Here is a 20,275-nt window from a genome sequence, read left to right as displayed (position 1 = left end):
ACAAATACATAGGACATAAAAGTTTTACAGGAACAAAGTTTGCGTCAACTAAGGTTAAGTTTTATGTTTTGCTAAAGTGTTTGAGTTTACTAAAGCTGAAAACTCTGCATTCGAATGAACAATAGGCAAACCAGCAGAGAAAGTGTTGTTTATACGCATAAGTATCTTTTGGTCATAGTAGTTTCTGTCGACATTCGAATAACACTTTGAACCTAAGTTTGAAACAATATATAAAATAGGTGTACTTAAAGTCAATGGAATAGACATTCCTTGTATGACAACTTTCCTGTTATAGGAAACTGTTGGTAGTAAAAACCAGATATAAGTTTTGTATTATAGCTCATATTGTTTATAGTAAACTCAGTCGGACATCCAAACATAATGAAACCTGCTCTAGTTGCAGCACATGTTACACTCGTCCTTAAAGTATTAAATAAGTAACAAAACCTGTTGGTGGTATATCTGAGTAAGTATCTTCAAAGGAGTATTTTTTACCATTCACAACAATAAAATCTTCTGGTGTCAAAAGAGCAAAACAAGCTTTAGTCGTCATTGTGTTTAAGGTTAGTTTACAATATCGTCCTTGAGGACTTTGTAAGTTTGTTGTTATAGAATTATATGACTCAGGGTTTTTAGTCGTAATAGTATAAACCATTGTGTCTTCTGCCATTTACATATATTTAAAAGTTTTTCTGAAAGTGGAGAAGAACTTCATCTAAACTTTCACATGGCGTTTCTTGAAGTTCTCTGTCTAAGAAGTTCAAATATTTTGTAAAGACATAGAAACTTTCCTTTGTCTACACGAACAAACAAAACAGGGTCTTTCATATCGTTCAAAAGTGTGTAAAGTCCTTTACATGAAATAAAGTCTATATTATTTTTCTTCAAACATCTTTCAAGAAGTTTTGACATTTTTACTTAGCAAATAAATTTTAATGAAATGTTGTGGTCGTCAAATATTTTTATGACGTCTGGGAAACTATACTTTAAGTTCAACGTTTCACCTCCTTTCATAACGTATATCTTGTCAATGACATTATATGAAACACCACAGCAACTAACGTCGGGTTCTATTTCTTTGATGTTTATATCGTCTGCCTCTGTCAAAAGTTTCAATAGTTCTTTCAAAACTTCATGAGGTGCAATGACATATGAGTTCACTTTTACAGGGTTGTGTTCGACCAAGTTTAACATTATACCTAAAGCTTGACAAATCTTCTCCTGAGTTTGAAGTTTGTCTTTAAGTTGTTGGTAGTCGTTTCGAATATCTGCAACAGAACTTAAGTCTCTGCTAACTTCAGGGTAATGTTGGTTGTTCTTTTTACAGGAACTATTGTTATACCATCTTGGTCTTCGTATGGTTTCCCCATTTCAACATCTCTTTCTTTGACATTGACAATAACACTTTGACTGTTTGTTTGAGTTGGTGAATTTAACTTCACATCTGCCACCGCCATTAAACCTTTTGAAAACACTTACGCTTCTATTTTCGGAAATGACATTTTACTTAGAATAAAAAGATGGACGTATTTGAGTATCTCTTCGAATTGAAGCAGAACAAAGTTTACACACACAAAACATACAAATACATTGACAGAATAGTTCTTTACACAAACAATGGAAAATGTTATAGAATAGCAGTCTTTGCTGAACCAAAATATTTTCATAAAGCAAAGAAAGTTGGTATAACTGAAATGGTGAAAGTTCTTGACGTTGACAAAAATATAACAACAAAACTTACAGATATTTCTAAAGGTAAGTTTATCTTACAATATTATGTCAAAACTGGCGTACTGTCAATATTTGACGGAGAGAAGTCAGTTCAAGAACAACTTACTGACCTGCTGCCAAAAATCTGCTCGATGGAAGCTGTCGTTATGCCAATCTGAGGAGCCCCAGCAGGTTTCATCGAACGAATCTTCAAAAGAGCATCTTCCGTGAAAAGTGCTATTGGTTTTTGTAAACTTCTTTGCTTTCAATTCATCCGGACCGTCTCTGTCACCAGTATATTGTATTTGAACTGTACAACAGTTGAAATACCACCCATAAAGTCTTCTGAGTCAGCAAATGGAATGCCAAGCCAAAAGTTTGAACGGTCTCCATTTGTATATTGAGTTTTTTGACCTCCTGTATGAGTCCATACTTTCACATATGGCATAATAGAACTTTGCATTTCAGGGTTAATGGTTGTTGTGAAGTTGTTGTTAAAGTTCATAGCATCTAATGTCAAGTTGTATGACCTCATATCTTCAACTGTAGAATATTCTTCTCTTGGATAATATTTGCCATCTATGTTTATATGATATTTAATACCGGGGTTGTAGAAAAAAGAATAGTCATTTATAGTTCGTCTGAACAGTACAAACATAGTATCTGCATGTTTCATTGCAGTTGTTAAAGCAATATCTGTTCTTGCACCTGGGTCAGCACTTTGGTTTCCAACTTCACCTGCAAAGTCTTTGACAGATATTTGGTGTATAGGGAACATAAGTGGAACTGCAATATATTTGGCAGCTAAAGCATTTGAAATATCTGGGTCCAACATATAGAGACTGCAAGTCTGCTTTCTATTCTCTTGCATTCAAATTTTTCGCATGTGAACTTAACTGGGTCCCAAGCAGTTCCAGCAGCATTGAAATAATAGTTTACTTCAGTGTTGAAGTTTGAGAAACCAAAGTCTAAGTCAACTTTGTCTTTGCAAAATTCGGCGAATGACGTTTGATTTGTTCCCTTTACGTCTGTAATAGTGAATGGGTCTTGTGTTGGTGCAATGACTAAGTTATTTTTGCTTGGAGTAAGTTCAATAGAAATTTTTCCTGCCCAGTTTGGCAAGTATCTTAAAAACCTGAAGATGAGGAAAGATGACAAAGGAACTCTAAGTTTCAGTTTTACTTTGGTTACTGCTGCTGCAGTTTGTCCAGAAAGGTTAACATAAACTCCTGGAACGTTAGGGTCAAGTCTTCTTATTTTCTCAATAGTTGCATACTGGTCTGTTTGTTCTCTAGCTTGTGGTTGTACTGAGTTTCTTAAAGCGAACCATTCATAGTTTGCCCATGTTACTGTTTGAACTAAGTCAGAGTTAGAATATATCTTATATCCCATGAAAACTTCTGGAGCATATTGGTATCCGACATAGAAAATTCCATTGCAACCTTTCTTGTCAGACAACTTGGCAGAAGGTTTTATTTCAATGTCTTGTTCCACGTATAAGAATGAGTTGTCAATAGAAATAATATGAAACCTGTCGCAAGCAATATCTACTGTTGTTGAAGAACCTTCTCCAAACTCACCTACATTTCCATAAGAAACAGCAGTTGTATATTCGTAAGTTCCAGGAACTATTTTGACCTTCTAATGGCATTGTCGCATTCGTTATACATTCGGAAACATTTCCATTCATGGCATCCAAAACTGTTGGCGTTATATTCTGAGCGGCGTACATTTCATATGGGTAAAAATATAGAATAGTTGGATTTATGTGTCATAATAGAACCCACGTGGACCAAGCTTTACTTTCTTCCTGGCTGAGTTTTTAACTCTTCTTTTTCCTTCATTGCCACTACTTTCACTAGATGAAGTTACTTCTTCTCTTCTTCTTTGGTGTCGCTTTTGGTAACTTGCCCTCTGCTTCAAGTTGTTGCATCTTTGCCCATGTTCACCTAGTATGTTGTAAATTTCCCATGTCCTTTTTGCCTTTGGGCTCTGGTCGCCCATCTCAGGTAACCTATATCCTAGAAAGATTTTGTCATGTTTTTGTATTTGAGTCTTCGCGTATTGTTTGCATGACTCTTTCCTGAGTTTCCGGTTCAAGCTCTTCAAACAGAGCTTGTCCATATGGAATAAGCTCGTTTCCAAATATATGTTTTTGTAGCCATTCTGGTTTTTCTTTCCATGTTACCAACAATATCTTTTGTGAATGGGAAAGCTTTTACCCAATGTTTCAGTCTTGCGTCATTTATTTCTGTAGTTGGTTTTATTTTGTCAAGGAACATGTTTTTCAATACTAACATTTCATTTGGTACTGTCCATTTGAGTTTTTCTTAAATATTCATCCCTTCTCAGTTCATTGTCTGCAAAGTAAGTTTTTATGACATTTTGCAAACTTTCGTTTGCAAGGTCATGTACAATAGGTTCTCTTTCTTCTGTCTCCCTAACTTTCTTTCTAAACTCTTCACCAAATATACCATCTCTATGGTTCTGTGTAGTTCTTTGAGATAATGTTCTAGAACGTCAGGTGTTATATTTCCATCAGCCATGTTCATTTCATACTGGTCCAAAATATCTGCATGTTTCATATCTTTCAATGGCATTAAAGCCGCGCTGAAAATACCAGCTATATCTGGTTCACCATTGACTTCCATTGCGTCTACAACTTCTTGGAATTGTGGTTGTAAGTTTATGAACCACCTATCCGGGTTAGCTTTATGACCCATCTCATTGTAGTTCCATAGTCTGCAGAAACAAAAGTAGGTTTGTTTCCATATGTTAGGTTCTGAATGAACTTTAAACAATGTTTCATTTCTATATGTTTTGTTGAAATTTAACCTTTTATTTTCACCGAGTTCAGCCAAAGATTGAACGTTATATGGTCGTAAGTAAAAAGGGTTGTTGTATTTGTGTACATTTTCTTTCAGTACTTCCATTCTATGCTGAATATTTTTCATCTGGTTTGGAGTCTTTTGTATGTCGGCAAACATTTTTCGATATTCTTCTACCATGTCAGCCGAATTTTTCTTAGACTCTTGGAAAGATTCCATATTCACCTCATACTCTTGTTGAGGGTCAAGATTTTTCGGCTGTTCCAAATCTTCAGCTAGTTCTGTGAAGTTAGTTTCCAAAGGAGGGACTTGTTCGTTTCCTTCAGGCTCTTCTAGCTGTTGTTGCTGAACTATTTCTTCCATGTCTGGTTGTATCTGAACTTCTTCCTGTTGAGTTTCTTGTACCTCATCTGCTGGCATTTCATATATTCCGAGACCGTTTTCAACAAGTTCCCGATTTAAGTCATCTGCATTCATAAGCCTTTCTTCTTTCGTTCCGTCTCTATTTTTTACGCGTTTCATGAAGAGAGTTGAATTGTCATTTATCTCTGACACCAAATATCTCGGAGTAAATTCAGTCATGTCATTTGGACGATATGCTATTAAATCATATCCCTTAGCGAGCTTGTATTTTCCAGGTTTGAAATTATATCCGATTTTATGCTGAGCCATAAAGCTAAATAGGTTCGGGTCAGTATTTCCTTCCTTGAACTTTCGAATAGCTTCTTTATATCTGTCACTAAAGTCAATAGTATCTGGGTAACCATAGTCTTCTTTAAGCATTTTTAAGAATTCTTGGTTTCCTTGTTCTCTACTTCTTTTATGTCCTTGCTCTGTTTGTTGTTGTTGTTGTGCTGGATTTTGAACTGTTGGTTGCTGTGTTGGTTGTTGTTGCTGTGCAGGGTTTTGAACTGTTGGTTGTTGTGCAGGGTTTTGAACTGTTGGTTTTGGTTGTTGTTGTGGTGCTGGATTTTGAACTGTTGGTTGCTGTGCTGGTTGTGGAGGTGGTTGTTGTGTTGGTTTTGGTGCATGCCTGTGTCTGTGTCCATGTGACGATGTAAATGTTTTAGGTAGTCCTGGTGCAGGTGCTTCTCTTGGAGGGTTTGGTGGTATATAAGTTCCACTAGCTAGTATATAAGTTCCACCAGCTGGTATATAAGTTCCACCAGCTGGCACTATGTTCCATCTGCAGCATAATGTCCTACCTGACTTTTCGTTTTTAAGAAAGCATTTCACTAGGTCTGTTTTGGTCTGTTGTAACTCTTTTTTCTTGACTTTCCACAACAGTTGCTCTAACGGCGTCATAGGCACTTTGAACTGCCTGTCTCGTTGCTGCATCTGTTATTTTCGTCATATTTTGTGCTACTTCTCTTAACTCGTTGTCGAAACCTTCAGACTTCAGTTTCTTTCCAGATGAGAAGTCGTTCACTAGTTTCACCTTACTATGAAGAGCTTCGAAGGCGTTCTTAAAGTCAGCATTCATTTAAAGCTTCATTTGAACTGTCTTCATCCGCTTGTATTTTTGTCCTTATTGACCCTATAAGTTGGGCTGCTTTAGCGTTGGCTTGGGCATCTAACCAGTCATTGTTTAGCTTTTATATATTCTGCGCTTTTCATTGCCTTTTGGCATGGCTGCGTCGTTATTTTTACTTTCTTGTGCTAAGTTTTCATACTGTACGGTTTGGTTTTTGCAACTGTAAAGTTTTTTCTGCCTTTACATTTGCTTCAACTTCTTTTTTATACTCATCGCTATCCATATATGTCTTCAGGGCTTTTGTTTTATCTCTTCATCTTTCAGTACTTTATATTGAGTAGTATGGTTTTCAAATTTACAACATCTTGTTCCATTTTTTGCTACTTCTGCTGCTTTTTCTGACACTTTTTTTCGCATATTCCTCTGTACTTAGTTCTTTCAGTTGTTCTTCTTTCTTCTTTCTTCTCTACGTTTAACTTCATTGAGTTTCTTTGTGTGTCTGTCATATTCTAGTTTCTTTTCGTTTTCACTTATTTGCTTCTGTAGTCTATGTTTGACTTTTTGACATCTGATATTTGATTTTTGAGTGAACTCAAATTCATTTGACTTTGAGGGTTATAGGCTGTTCGTCTGCAGCTCCACCATAAGCCTGCCATTTTCGCTAAAAGTGCCGCTCTTAAACCTCCACTCTGTGCACCAAAAACTCGGTTTAAAAGCATAGGATTGCTTGACATTTGTTGCAACATAGTGGGGTCATTCATTATTTGTTGTTGCAACTGTTGTTGTGGTGTCAGTTTTACTATTGGATGTTTCAATGCTCTCTTCCTCTTACGTATATTCTTACGTAGCTTACGTGGCATTTTAAGTGAAGTTAAAAAGCGGTTTTTGACAGATGTTTATATGACACTTTCTCCGGTTTATAGGACCTCTCTCATATTCTATCTTGTCATATCTAACTCATAGTCATGTATGTCTCTAAATTCTCATAACGGTTTCCAAACCACTTTTATCGGATGTAAAGTAAAAGCATGGATGGTTATTTAAAACGTCTAAAGTTTCTAAAGAGTCTCTCAAAGTATACTTCCTTGGAACGCCCGTAACTTTTCCTGTAGCGACGATAGACCCTTACTTGTCCGGACAAAGTTATACTATTTTGAGTGCTCTACCAAAAAAGTCAACGACGACGACTCTCAAAAATTTTTTATGGGCTAGAGGGCGCAACGCGCCTGGAAGGCCATCCCAAGAAAAAAAAAACTTCATTATACTAAACATCTTCAGGGCTAGAGGGCACGAAGTGCCTGGAGGCCCCACTACCTTTTTTTTTTTTTAAATTTTTATCATCTGCGACGTGACGAATACATTTTAATTTACTCAAGAATGCGTACCCTGATACATTAAATCTAATTCCTGTCTTATTTAATTTCACAACTTTGAAAAGGAATGTATGAATAGCTATAAAATGATGAGAAGATGTTTTATGGGTTGCTTCCATTTTTTCTGAAATAAATGAATAAATATAATGTTTATAAGTTTTCATATCTTTTATATTCTTAATAACGAATGGTATAGACCTTTCAACTTCGTCTTCCTTCGGTGCTGTTCTTTCATATGAAACATTATTGGTATCTTCAATAATGAAACCACAATCACACAAAATTTTATATGTTCCAATGGTTTCTTTTGATATTTTATCTAATAAATCAAAAACTTTATCAACACCCGTGCATTTATTTAAATAATAATTTGTGTAAATATCATGATCTTCTTTCTTAATCGTATTAGTTGCATATGTCACGTTTTTAAGAGCTTTTTTGAATTTTTCGGAATCTAAAGGTGGTGAAAGTAGGATACAGGGGTATTCTTCATTATCAATAAATTGTAACTTATGTTTACGAATAAATTTAGTACCTTCTTCTGAAAGTGTTTCATCTATTTCACCATCTAATAAATTTTGTGTTGATTCTGAGACATAATTTTTATATCTTTCTTCATGAGATTTCTGAACTGCTGATTCTGAAGCTGGGATATTCATTAAACCCTCTACTTCATTTTCATTATATTTTTCAACTTCTCTTAATTCCTTAATTTTTTCATCTATTTCATCTCTTATTTTTTCCAGTCTTTCAATTTCATTGTATTCATCATCTTTAATCCGTTCTTCATAATATTCAGGGAAAACATCAGGTTCTTTAGGTTTTTCTTCTTTAGATGCGGGATATAAGAAATTTATAACATCATCTTTATTCATTTTTCCATCATAATCAAACTCATTTAAAAACTCCGCGAATTTTTGACAATTTCTTAAATAATATTTATCAACCTCATAACCTGCCTCCTCTAAAAAAAAAAAAAAAAAAAAAAAAAAAAAAAAAAAAAAAAAAGGTAGTGGGGCTTCCAGGCACTTCGTGCCCTCTAGCCCCGAAGATGTTTAGTATAAAATGAAAGTCTTTACGAAGAAGAACTTTACAAAACATAGACAAGAAAGTTCATGAGGAACTCTCAACAAAGTCTTTACGAAGAAGAACTTTACAAAGTCTTTACGATGAACTCTCAACAAAGTCTTTACAAAGTCTTTACAAAACATAGACAAGAAAGTTCATGAGAAAGTCTTTACAAAGTCTTTACGAAGAAGTCTTTACAAAACATAGACAAGAAAGTTCTTGACAAAGTCTTTACAAAGTCTTTACGAAGAAGTCTTTACAAAGTCTTTACGAAGAAGAACTTTACAAAGTCTTTACGATGAACTCTCAACAAAGTCTTTACAAAGTCTTTACAAAACATAGACAAGAAAGTTCATGAGAAAGTCTTTACAAAGTCTTTACGAAGAAGTCTTTACAAAACATAGACAAGAAAGTTCTTGACAAAGTCTTTACAAAGTCTTTACAAAACATAGACAAGAAAGTCTTTACGAAGAAGTCTTTACAAAACATAGACAAGAAAGTTCTTGACAAAGTTCATGAGAAAGTCTTTACGAAGAAGTCTTTACAAAACATAGACAAGAAAGTTCTTGACAAAGTCTTTACGATGAAGAACATTACAAAACTTCATCGTCAATGAGTGTAAATCAGGCAAAAATATATTTTAGGGTAGAAGGTTAGATATAACCTGTTTTCTAACCTCATTTCTACCCTCTTGAATTTTCATGAACTTTCTCAACAAAGTCTTTACGATGAAGAACTTTACAAAACATAGACAAGAAAGTTCATGAGAAATTAGACGAAGAAGTCTTTACAAAGTCTTTACGATGAAGAACTTTACAAAACATAGACAAGAAAGTTCATGAGAAAGTCTTTACGAAGAAGTCTTGACAAAACATTTACGAAGAAATTCATGAAAATTCAAGAGGGTAGAAATGAGGTTAGAAAACAGGTTATATCTAACCTTCTACCCTAAAATATATTTTTGGGTCATTTACAAAGTCTTTACGATGAAGAACTTTACAAAACATTGACAAGAAATTGACAAGAAAGTTCATGAGAAAGTCTTTACAAAGTCTTTACGAAGAAGTCTCAACAAAAAATTGACAAGAAAGTTCATGAAAATTCAAGAGGGTAGAAAGTGTCATATAAACATCTGTCAAAAGCCGCTTTTTAACTTCACTTAAAATGCCACGTAAGCTACGTAAGAATATACGTAAGAGGAAGAGAGCATTGAAACATCCAATAGTAAAACTGACACCACAACAACAGTTGCAACAACAAATGCTGAATGACCCCACTATGTTGCAACAAATGTCAAGCAATCCTATGCTTTTAAACCGAGTTGTTGGTGCACAGAGTGGAGGTTTAAGAGCGGCACTTTTAGCGAAAATGGCAGGCTATGGTGGAGCTGCAGACGGAACAGCCTATAACCCTCAAAGTCAAATGAATTTGAGTTCACTCAAAAATCAAATAACAGATGTCAAAAAGTCAAACATAGACATACAGAAGCAAATAAGTGAAAACGAAAAGAAACTAGAATATGACAGACACACAAAGAAACTCAATGAGTTAAACGTAGAGAAAAAGAAGAAAGAAGAACAACTGAAAGAACTAAGTACAGAGGAATATGCGAAAAAAGTGTCAGAAAAAGCAGCAGAAGTAGCAAAAATGGAACAAGATGTTGTAAATTTGAAAAACCATACTACTCAATATAAAGTACTGAAAGATGAAGAGATAAAACAAAAAGCCCTGAAGACATATATGGATAGCGATGAGTATAAAAAAGAAGTTGAAGCAAATGTAAAGGCAGAAAAACTTTTACAGTTGCAAAACCAAACCGTACAGTATGAAAACTTAGCACAAGAAAGTAAAAATAACGACGCAGCCATGCAAAAGGCAATGAAAAGCGCAGAATATATAAAAGCTAACAATGACTGGTTAGATGCCCAAGCCAACGCTAAAGCAGCCCAGCTTATAGGGTCAATAAGGACAAAAATACAAGCGGATGAAGATAGTTCAAATGAAGCTTTAACAAATGCTGACTTTAAGAACGCTTTCGAAGCTCTTCATAGTAAGGTGAAACAAGTGAACGACTTCTCATCTGGAAAGAAACTGAAGTCTGAAGGTTTCGACAAAGAGTTAAAAGAAGTAGCACAAAATATGACGAAAATAACAGATGCAGCAACGAGACAGGCAGTTCAAAGTGCCTATGACGCCGTTAGAGCAACTGTTGTGAAAAGTCAAGAAAAAGAGTTACAACAGACCAAAACAGACCTAGTAAATGCTTTCTTAAAAACGAAAAGTCAGGTAGGACATTACGCTGCAGATGGAACATATGTGCCAGCTGGTGGAACTTATATACCACCAAACCCTCCAAGAGAAGCACCTGCACCAGGACTACCTAGAACATTTACATCGTCACATGGACACAGACACAGGCATGCACCAAAACACAACACAACAACAACAACAACCAGCACAACAACCAACACAAAACCAGCACAGCAACCAACAGTTCAAAACCCTGCACAACAACAACCACAAACAGAGCAAGGACATAAAAGAAGTAGAGAACAAGGAAACCAAGAATTCTTAAAAATGCTTAAAGAAGAGTGTGGTTTCCCAGATACTGTTGACTTTAGTGACAGATATAAAGAAGCTATTGAAAGTTCAAGGATGGAAATACTGACCCGAACCTATTTAGCTTTATGGCTCAGCACCAAAACGGATATAATCTCAAACCTGGAAAATACAAGCTCGCTAAGGGATATGATTTAATAGCATATCATCCAAATGACATGGATGAATTTACTCCGAGATATTTGATGTCAGAGCTAAATGACAATTCAACTTTCGTCATGAAACGCGTAAAAAATAGAGACGGAACGAAAGAACAAAAGCTTATGAATGCGGATGACGTAGATAGGGAAATTGTTAAAACGGTCTCGGAATATATGAAATGCCAGCAGATGAGGTACAAGAAACTCCACAGGAAGAAGTTCAGATACAACCAGACATGGAAGAAATAGTTCAGCAACAACAGCTAGAAGAGCCTGAAGGAAACGAACAAGTCACTCCTTTGGAAACTAACTTCACAGAACTAGATGAAGATTTGGAACAGCCGAAAAATCTTGACCCTCAACAAGAGTATGAGGTGAATATGGAATCTTTCCAAGAGTCTAAGAAAAATTCGGCTGACATAGTAGAAGAATATCGAAAAATGTTTGCCGACATACAAAAGACTCCAACACCAGATGAAAATATTCAGCATAGAATGGAAGTACTGAAAGAAAATGTACACAATACAACAACCCTTTTTACTTACGAGCATTTAACGTTCAATCTTCGGATGAACTCGGTGAAAATAAAAGGTTAAATTTCAAGAAAAACATATAGAAATGAAACATTGTTTAAAGTTCATTCAGAACCTAACCAAGATGGAAACAAACCTACTTTTGTTTCTGCAGACGATGGAACTACAATGAGATGGGGTCATAAAGCTAATCCGGATAGGTGGTTCATAAACTTACAACCCAATTCCAAGAAGTTGTAGACGCAATGGAAGAATGGTGAACGAGATATAGCTGGTATTTTCAGCGCGGCTTTAATGCCATTGAAAGATATGAAACATGCAGATATTTTGGACCAGTATGAAATGAACATGGCTGATGGAAATATAACACCTGACGTTCTAGAACATTTATCTCAAAGAACTACACAGAACCATAGAGATGGTATATTTGGTGAAGAGTTTAGAAAGAAAGTTAGGGAGAGCGAAGGAAGAGAACCTATTGTACATGACCTTGCAAACGAAAGTTTACAAAATGTCATAAAAACTTACTTTGCAGACAATGAACCGAGAAGGGATGAATATTTAAGAAAACTCAAATGGACAGTACCAAATGAAATGTTAGTATTGAAAAACATGTTCCTTGACAAAATAAAACCAACTACAGAAATAAACGACGCAAGACTGAAAGATTGGGTAAAAGCTTTCCCATTCACAAAAATTTGTTGGTAACATGGAAAGAAAACCAGAATGGCTACAAAAACATATATTTGGAAACGAGCATATTCCATATGGACAGGCACTGTTTGAAGAGCTTGAACCGGAAACTCAGGAAAGAGTCATGCAAACAATACGCAAAGACTCAAATACAGACTATGACAAACTCTTTCTAGGATATAGGTTACCTGAGATGGGCGACCAGAGCCAAAAGGCAAAAAGGACATGGGAAATTTGCAACATACTAGATGAACATAATGCAAAGATGCAACAACTTCAAGCAGAGGGCAATGAAGGAAAAAGAAGAGTTAAAAACTCAGTCAGGAAGAAAGTAAAGCTTGGTCCACGTGGGTTCTATTATGACATATAAATCCAACTATTCTATATTTTTACTCATATGAAATGTACGCCGCTCAGAATATAACGCCAACAGTTTTGGATGCTATGAATGGAAATGTTTCCGAATGGTATAACGAATGCGACAATGCCATTAGAAGGTCAGAAATAGTTCCTGGAACTTACGAATATACAACTGCTGTTTCTTATGGAAACGTAGGTGAGTTTGGAGAAGGTTCTTCAACAACAGTAGATATTGCTTGCGACAGGTTTCATATTATTTCTATTGACAACTCTTCTTATACGTGGAACAAGACATTGAAATAAAACCTTCTGCCAAGTTGTCTGACAAGAAAGGTTGCAATGGAATTTTCTATGTCGGATACCAATATGCTCCAGAAGTTTTCATGGGATATAAGATATATTCTAACTCTGACTTAGTTCAAACAGTAACATGGGCAAACTATGAATGGTTCGCTTTGAGAAACTCAGTACAACCACAAGCTAGAGAACAAACAGACCAGTATGCCACCATTGAGAAAATAAGAAGACTTGACCCTAACGTTCCAGGAGTTTATGTTAACCTTTCTGGACAGATGGAAATGCAGTAACCAAAGTAAAACTGAAACTTAGAGTTCCTTTGTCATCTTTCCTCATCTTCAGGTTTTTAAGATACTTGCCAAACTGGGCAGGAAAAATTTCTATTGAACTTACTCCAAGCAAAAATAACTTAGTCATTGCACCAACACAAGACCCATTCACTCTTACAGACGTAGTGGGAACAAATCAAACGTCATTCGCCGAATTTTGCAAAGACAAAGTTGACTTAGACTTTGGTTTCTCAAACCTCAACACTGAAGTAAACTATTATTTCAATGCTGCTGGAACTGCTTGGGACCCAGTTAAGTTCACATGCGAAAAGTTTGAATGCAAGAGAATAGAAAGCAGACTTGCAGTCTATATGTTGGACCCAGATATTTCAAATGCTTTAGCTGCCAAATATATTGCAGTTCCACTTATGTTCCCTATACACCAAATATCTGTCAAAGACTTTGCAGGTGAAGTTGGAAACCAAAGTGCTGACCCAGGTGCAAGAACAGATATTGCTTTAACAACTGCAATGAAACATGCAGATACTATGTTTGTACTGTTCAGACGAACTATAAATGACTATTCTTGTTTCTACAACCCTGGTATTAAATATCATATAAACATAGATGGCAAATATTATCCAAGAGAAGAATATTCTACAGTTGAGGATATGAGGTCATACAACTTGACATTAGATGCTATGAACTTTAACAACAACTTCACAACAACCATTAACCCTGAAATGCAAAGTTCTATTATGCCATATGTGAAAGTATGGACTCATACAGGAGGTCAAAAAACTCAATATACAAATGGAGACCGTTCAAACTTTTGGCTTGGCATTCCATTTGCTGACTCAGAAGACTTTATGGGTGGTATTTCAACTGTTGGTACAGTTCAAATACAATATACTGGTGACAGAGACGGTCCAAATGAATTGAAAGCAAAGAAGTTTACAAAACCAATAGCACTTTTCACGGAAGATGCTCTTTTGAAAATTCGTTCGATGAAACCTGCTGGGGCTCCTCAGATTGGTATAACGACAGCTTCCATCGAGCAGATTTTGGCAGCAGGTCAGTAAGTTGTTCTTGAACTGACTTCTCTCCGTCAAATATTGACAGTACGCCAGTTTTGACATAAAATTGTAAGATAAACTTACCTTTAGAAATATCGGTCAGTTTTGTTGTTATATTTTTGTCTGCTTCAAGAACTTTCACCATCTCGGTTATACCAACTTTCTTTGCTTTATGAAAATATTTTGGTTCAGCAAAGACTGCTATTCTATAACATTTTCCATTGTTTGTGTAAAGAACTATTCTGTCAATGAACTTGTATTGTTTGTGTGTGTAAACTTTGTTCTGCTTCAATTCGAAGAGATACTCGAATACGTCCATCTTTTTATTCTAAGTAAAATGTCATTTCCGAAAAATAGAAGCGTGAGTGTTTCAAAAGGTTTAATGGCGGTGGCAGATGTGAAGTTAAATTCACCAACTCAAACAAACAGTCAAAGTGTTGTTGTCAATGTCAAAGAAAGAGATGTTGAAGTGGGGAAACCATACGAAGACGAAGATGGTATAACAATAGTTCCTGTAAAAGAACAACCAACATATCCTGAAGTTAGCAGAGACTTAAGTTCTGTTGCAGATATTCGAAACGACTACCAACAACTTAAAGACAAACTTAAAACTCAGGAGAAGATTTGTCAAGCTTTAGGTATAATGTTAAACTTGGTCGAACACAACCCTGTAAAAGTGAACTCATATGTCATCGCACCTCATGAAATTTTGAAAGAACTATTGAAACTTTTGACAGAGGCAGACGATATAAACATCAAAGAAATAGAACCCGACGTTAGTTGCTGTGGTGTTTCATATAATGTCATTGACAAGATATACGTTATGAAAGGAGGTGAAACGTTGAACTTAAAATATAGTTTCCCAGACTGTCATAAAAATATTTGACGACCACAACATTTCATTAAAATTTACTTGCTAAGTAAATGGCAGAAGACATAGTGGTTTATACTATTACGACTAAAAACCCTGAGTCATATAATTCTATAACAACAAACTTACAAAGTCCTCAAGGACGATATTGTAAACTGACCTTAAACACAATGACGACTAAAGCCTGTTTTGCTCTTTTGACACCAGAAGATTTTATTGTTGTGAATGGTAAAAAATACTCCTTTGAAGATACTTACTCAGATATACCACCAACAGGTTTTGTTGACTTATTTAATACTTTAAGGACGGATGTAACATGTGCTGCAACTAGAGCAGGTTTCATTATGTTTTGGATGTCCGACTGAGTTTACTATAAACGATATGAGCTATAATACAAAACTTATATCTGGTTTTTACTACCAACAGTTTCCTATAACAGGAAAAGGTGTCATACAAGGTTTGTCTGTTCCATTGACTTTAAGTACACCTATTTATATATTGTTTCAAACTTAGGTTCAAAGTGTTATTCGAATGTCGACAGAAACTACTATGACCAAAAGATACTCATGCGTATAAACAACACTTTCTCTGCTGGTTTGCCTATTGTTCATTCGAATGCAGAGTTTTCAGCTTTAGTAACTCAAACACTTTAGCAAACATAACTTAACCTTAGTTGACGCAAACTTTGTTCCTGTAAAACTTTTATGTCCTATGTATTTGTCAATGACGGCAGAAAGTTTCGAATTGGAAGATGCAACTGGTGAAAGTATTGTACTACAAGAACAACTTCAACAACAAATAGCTCAAGAACAACAAATGCAACAAATGCAACAACAAAGTCAAGAATAAAAAAATATTATTTTTTTATTTTTATAAAAATGTACAGAATAGATGTTTCAGATTTTTATGACTTCCAAGCGTTCAGAAATATGTGTCCATTTAGAGACTATAACAAAGCAGTCGAGAATTTGAAACGTTTAGTCATTTATGTCGACTCTGCCCCAGAATGTTATGTTATGAAAGAATGGGATGTTGTCTTTAACAAACCAAGAGCAACAATAGTGTCTGAACAAGAATGTAGACAGAAACTTAAGAAAATAAAAGTTGTACAAGTTGGCATGAAGATGTTAGATGCTTGGGATATCTTATTGTCAAAGTTAGAAGATTTTTCAGTTCGTGGTATAAAGTTCTATACACCATCTCCAAACTTCTATTCTATCTTCACTGGATATAAATACGAACAAGTAGAATGGAAAGAAAATGTTATAGAAGCTTGGTTAGACCATGTCAAAGAAATTATATGCAATGGAAACGAAAAGGTTTATGAGTATATCTTATGTTGGTTTGCAAAACATCTTACAATATCCAAGTGCTAAAAATGAAACTGCTCTCATTTAATTGGAAAACAAGGAACTGGTAAGAACACTTTCTTTACAGATATCTTATGCAAACTGTTAGAGGGCTATTCGAACCCTATATGACAAACTTAGAAAACATCTGCGGTAAATTTAACTCTTCAATAGAGAATATGAAACTTATAGTATGTAACGAAACTTCAAAGTATAGATACAACAAAGGTTTTAAACTCAGATGCTTTGAAGAGTCTTATAACAGACAAAGTTGGAGTTGTTGAAAGAAAATATAAAGACCAAAGAGTTTGTGAAAATGTTGCAAATTTTCATGGTTTCAAACAATGTTGTTCCGATGAAGTTAGAAAGTTCTGACAGAAGATATGTAGTTGTCAGAACGTCAGATTCTCATATGCAAGATACAGAATATTTTGACGACTTAGCAGAAACTTTGACACCTAACTTTTACAACCACTTGTTCTCATATTTCATGACATTAGATATTTCAAAGTTCAATCCAAGACAAATTCCATATACCGAAGAAAGACAAACATTGTTAGAAGCAAACAAGAGTGTTTATGAACTGTTTATAGATGAGACTAACTTTGAGTGTTTAGATGAAAGGTCATTGTACGATGAATATAAACAATATTGTCAAGAGTATGGTTATATGACAGCGTCTAAACGAACATTCTTGGCAAATGTCAAAAGTCTTTTAGATGTTCAGAACGGCGTATATACAAAGAAAAATTTTTCTGAGTAAATTTTAAAAAAAATATTTTTTTATTTTATTTGAAATGTACGCCGAGTTTGTTGGAAAAGACTGTTGGAAAACTTGTTTGTTAGATGAGAAATATGAAATTCACTGTTGTGAGTCATTTGAAGTCAGAAACAAAAAGACAAAAAGAGTTTTAAGCGAATGGGAGCGAAATGACGGATATGCTCTTATGAAGATGGGTGGAAAAAACTATTTTAAACATATTGTCATTGCAACTCATTTTATACCGAACTCTAACAATCTACCTTTTGTAGACCATATAAACCATATAAGAAATGACAATAGACTTGAAAACTTACGCTGGGTCACTTGTTCTGAAAACAATAAGACACATAGGCAAAATTGGAGATATTGTATTCGAATTTGTCGACAAACTAGAAGACGAAGCAATTGAAATTACAGACTATGGTAAGCATACGTTGGAGTTTTACTACTATAGCGAAGAACAAGACTCTTTCTACTTTTATACCGGCGTAAACTATAGAAAATTACAAGTATGTTTTACTAAGGCGGGCTATGCTTATGTAAACGCTAGAGATACAGATGGAAATACGTTAGACTATATTCTTAACAAATTCAAGAAGCTATATGGCATACCATTTTAAAACGTTTTTTAAAAAAAAATTTTTTTATCCGATAGAAAAGATGACGAAATATATTTCAGTCAACAAGTACATGACAGAAGTCAAAGATAAGTTAGCTCCATTCGCTTATTTGAATGTTTACTTCTACCATTTTGAAAAAGTCTTCATTGACAAAGTTTGGAACATCGAACCCGTTAAGTTTGCTATTGTGACTAAAAATGGTGCGAAATTTGAAGACTTAGACATTGACGGTATGTTGACAGTCAAAGAAAATTTTGACAGAAGGTTTTCAAACCTTAAAGAAGGCAAAGCATACAAACTTGTTATACCTTATGAACCAAAGAAAGCAGACGACTATGAATATTATGAGTCTAAGATAGTTGAAGTTCAAGGTAAATTAGGTAAAAAGATTTTAGAGTCTAAGCCAGTGTTTGCTCCTAAAGAGGAAGAGAAAACATTGACATTGACCCAGAAATGTTCTAAAAATAAAATTTTATTTTTACATGTCAAATTTCTTTTTCTCTGGCTCTGGCTCTGGCTCTTTCTTCTCTTCTTCTACTTTCTTTTCTTTCTTTTCTCTCTTCTTCTTCTTTTCTGGTGGAGTTATGTCAAATTTCTCAGAACCATATTTATGTAAAAGTTCTTTGTCCTTTAATAGCTCTTCTATTCTGTTTCCTATTTCATCTTCAAGAACAGCGCATGTGTCTTCTTTGCATTCTAAGAACTTTTGTTGGACTTCATCTTTCCAATCGTGTCATCTCTGTCAACAAGTCTGTCATTGACAAACTTAAAGACTTCTCTGCCTAATGTTTTATTTCTTGTCATATTCCAGAACAGAACTTTAGAACAAATTCACCTTTCTTGTTTACACTATGTAAGATTTTATGGTCGACAGATGTTTTGCTGTCGAAAAGCTTGTCTCGAATATAGATAGCGAAATCGCTAGACATTTTCTAAAAGATAAAAATTTTAATTTTTTAAAAATATGTTAGAAAAAAAGTTTGCTGACATTGACAAGAAATTTGAGAATGTTTTAAACAAGAACAAGAGGAAGTTAGAAAATGCTCAGATAAAACCCATACATGAAAAGTTCCTATTTGCTCAGAATGGTATAAAGGTCTAATCGCACCACCTGGGTCGGGCAAGACTTTTCACTTATCTTAAAATGGCTGCACAACACACAAGAACTAGATGAGAAGAACCCATTCTATGAGTTAGTTGTTATTTGTAGTACTTCTGGTCAATTTGACCAAACCGTCAATTGTTCAAAGATATTATAAAGAAGTCTAAGTTAGTATGTATAAAAGACTCTGAGTTGTTAGATTGGATAAAGAAGTACCAAAGAAGAGTTTTGAGTACAATGCTATAAATGAGTATATAAATTCGAAGTTTAAAGACCCAAATGAGGAAATGCAGAGAATATTAGAGAAGAAACACTTCAGAAACAAACAGAAAGAGATAGAATACATTTCGAAGAAATTGCAATCTTACGATTGGAAGACATACCTCATAGGTGTCTTCTTATTTAGATGACTTTGCTTCTCATCCTTTGTTAAAGAATAGAGAACAAGACATGTGTCGAATTCTTAAGAAGCTCAGACACTTTAACATCTCAGTTGTCATTTGTGTACAGACAGCAAAGAGTTTAAGTAAAGATGTAAAGAGAATACTGACTGATATCATACTTTTCCCTGGATTGTCCGAAGACGATTTCATGGAACTTATGAAAGAGTCCATGGCAGGTAAGTTTGACAGACATGAACTATGGGAGAAGTACAAAGTCATACAAGACCCTCATACTTCTTTCAGAATTCACATCTACGCGAACAAAGTTCAAATTGTAAAAAGTCAAGCGTAAAAAATAAAGAGTTTAGTCTTAGTCTGTTGTGGTGCTGCAGCTTTCGGTTCTTCTGGCTTTGGAAGACATTCAGGAAGAGGAACGTCAGTCATCCGTTTGTGTCCTGTCGGAAGGAAGAACTTTTCCAGTTGTCGGGAAAAATTTTTCCAGTTGTCGGGAAATTTTTTTCCAGTTGTCGGGAAAAATTTTTCCAGTTGTCGGGAAAAAAGTTCTCAATTTTCGAAAATTTGAATGGTTTACGGACGGACAACTGGAAAATTTTTTCCTGTCTGATGGAAAATTTTTTCCTGTTGGAAGGAAGAGTTCTTCCAGTTGTCGGGAAATTTTTTTCCTGTTGGAAGGAAGAGTTCTTCCTGTCGGATGGAAGGACTCGGAATGCCAGAAGGATTTGACAA

At 35.0% G+C, this 20,275-nt stretch overlaps 5 protein-coding genes and 7 pseudogenes across 12 annotated transcripts, besides 3 other annotated features; 7 read left to right on the top strand and 5 right to left on the bottom strand.

Moving 5' to 3' along the window:
* Positions 1 to 4,493: part of a mobile genetic element that runs on past the window's edge.
* On the bottom strand, positions 2,724 to 3,442 carry TVAGG3_0168810 (annotated as a pseudogene). Its single transcript has one exon. A coding segment is annotated over exon 1 (719 nt).
* TVAGG3_0168800 lies at positions 3,569 to 4,295 on the bottom strand (annotated as a pseudogene). The gene has a single exon. A coding segment is annotated over exon 1 (727 nt).
* Positions 4,494 to 4,608: 115 nt separating the features above from the next.
* TVAGG3_0168780 lies at positions 4,609 to 5,892 on the bottom strand (annotated as a pseudogene). Its single transcript has one exon. A coding segment is annotated over exon 1 (1,284 nt).
* Positions 5,893 to 7,807: 1,915 nt separating this feature from the next.
* TVAGG3_0168770 (uncharacterized protein) lies at positions 7,808 to 8,260 on the bottom strand (the record flags this gene model as incomplete). Its single annotated transcript, XM_051225231.1, has 1 exon — positions 7,808 to 8,260. A coding segment is annotated over one exon (453 nt), but the record flags the coding sequence as incomplete, so codon positions are not given.
* Positions 8,261 to 8,363: 103 nt separating this feature from the next.
* Positions 8,364 to 8,454: a terminal%2Cinverted (terminal inverted repeat of Maverick-3 transposon ID:TVAGG3_0168590).
* Positions 8,364 to 20,275: part of a mobile genetic element that runs on past the window's edge.
* Positions 9,618 to 10,147, top strand: TVAGG3_0168760 (protein of unknown function, DUF4106 family; the record flags this gene model as incomplete). Its single annotated transcript, XM_051225230.1, has 1 exon — positions 9,618 to 10,147. A coding segment is annotated over one exon (530 nt), but the record flags the coding sequence as incomplete, so codon positions are not given.
* On the top strand, positions 10,194 to 11,259 carry TVAGG3_0168750 (annotated as a pseudogene). The gene has a single exon. A coding segment is annotated over exon 1 (1,066 nt).
* Positions 13,232 to 14,135, top strand: TVAGG3_0168740 (annotated as a pseudogene). Its single transcript has one exon. A coding segment is annotated over exon 1 (904 nt).
* Positions 14,778 to 15,230, top strand: TVAGG3_0168730 (protein of unknown function, DUF4106 family; the record flags this gene model as incomplete). Its single annotated transcript, XM_051225229.1, has 1 exon — positions 14,778 to 15,230. A coding segment is annotated over one exon (453 nt), but the record flags the coding sequence as incomplete, so codon positions are not given.
* On the top strand, positions 16,789 to 17,423 carry TVAGG3_0168720 (annotated as a pseudogene). The gene has a single exon. A coding segment is annotated over exon 1 (635 nt).
* TVAGG3_0168710 (protein of unknown function, DUF4108 family) lies at positions 18,084 to 18,505 on the top strand (the record flags this gene model as incomplete). Its single annotated transcript, XM_051225228.1, has 1 exon — positions 18,084 to 18,505. A coding segment is annotated over one exon (422 nt), but the record flags the coding sequence as incomplete, so codon positions are not given.
* TVAGG3_0168700 (uncharacterized protein) lies at positions 18,522 to 18,638 on the bottom strand (the record flags this gene model as incomplete). The annotated part of the gene is made up of 1 exon (XM_051225227.1): positions 18,522 to 18,638. A coding segment is annotated over one exon (117 nt), but the record flags the coding sequence as incomplete, so codon positions are not given.
* On the top strand, positions 19,188 to 19,880 carry TVAGG3_0168690 (annotated as a pseudogene). The gene has a single exon. A coding segment is annotated over exon 1 (693 nt).

Source organism: Trichomonas vaginalis, chromosome IV (assembly GCF_026262505.1).
Source record: "Trichomonas vaginalis G3 chromosome IV, whole genome shotgun sequence".
In the NCBI taxonomy this organism is placed as follows: domain Eukaryota; phylum Parabasalia; order Trichomonadida; family Trichomonadidae; genus Trichomonas; species Trichomonas vaginalis.
The sequence above is the reverse complement of the archived record's forward strand: the minus strand, read 5'-3'. Positions and strand labels throughout refer to the sequence as shown.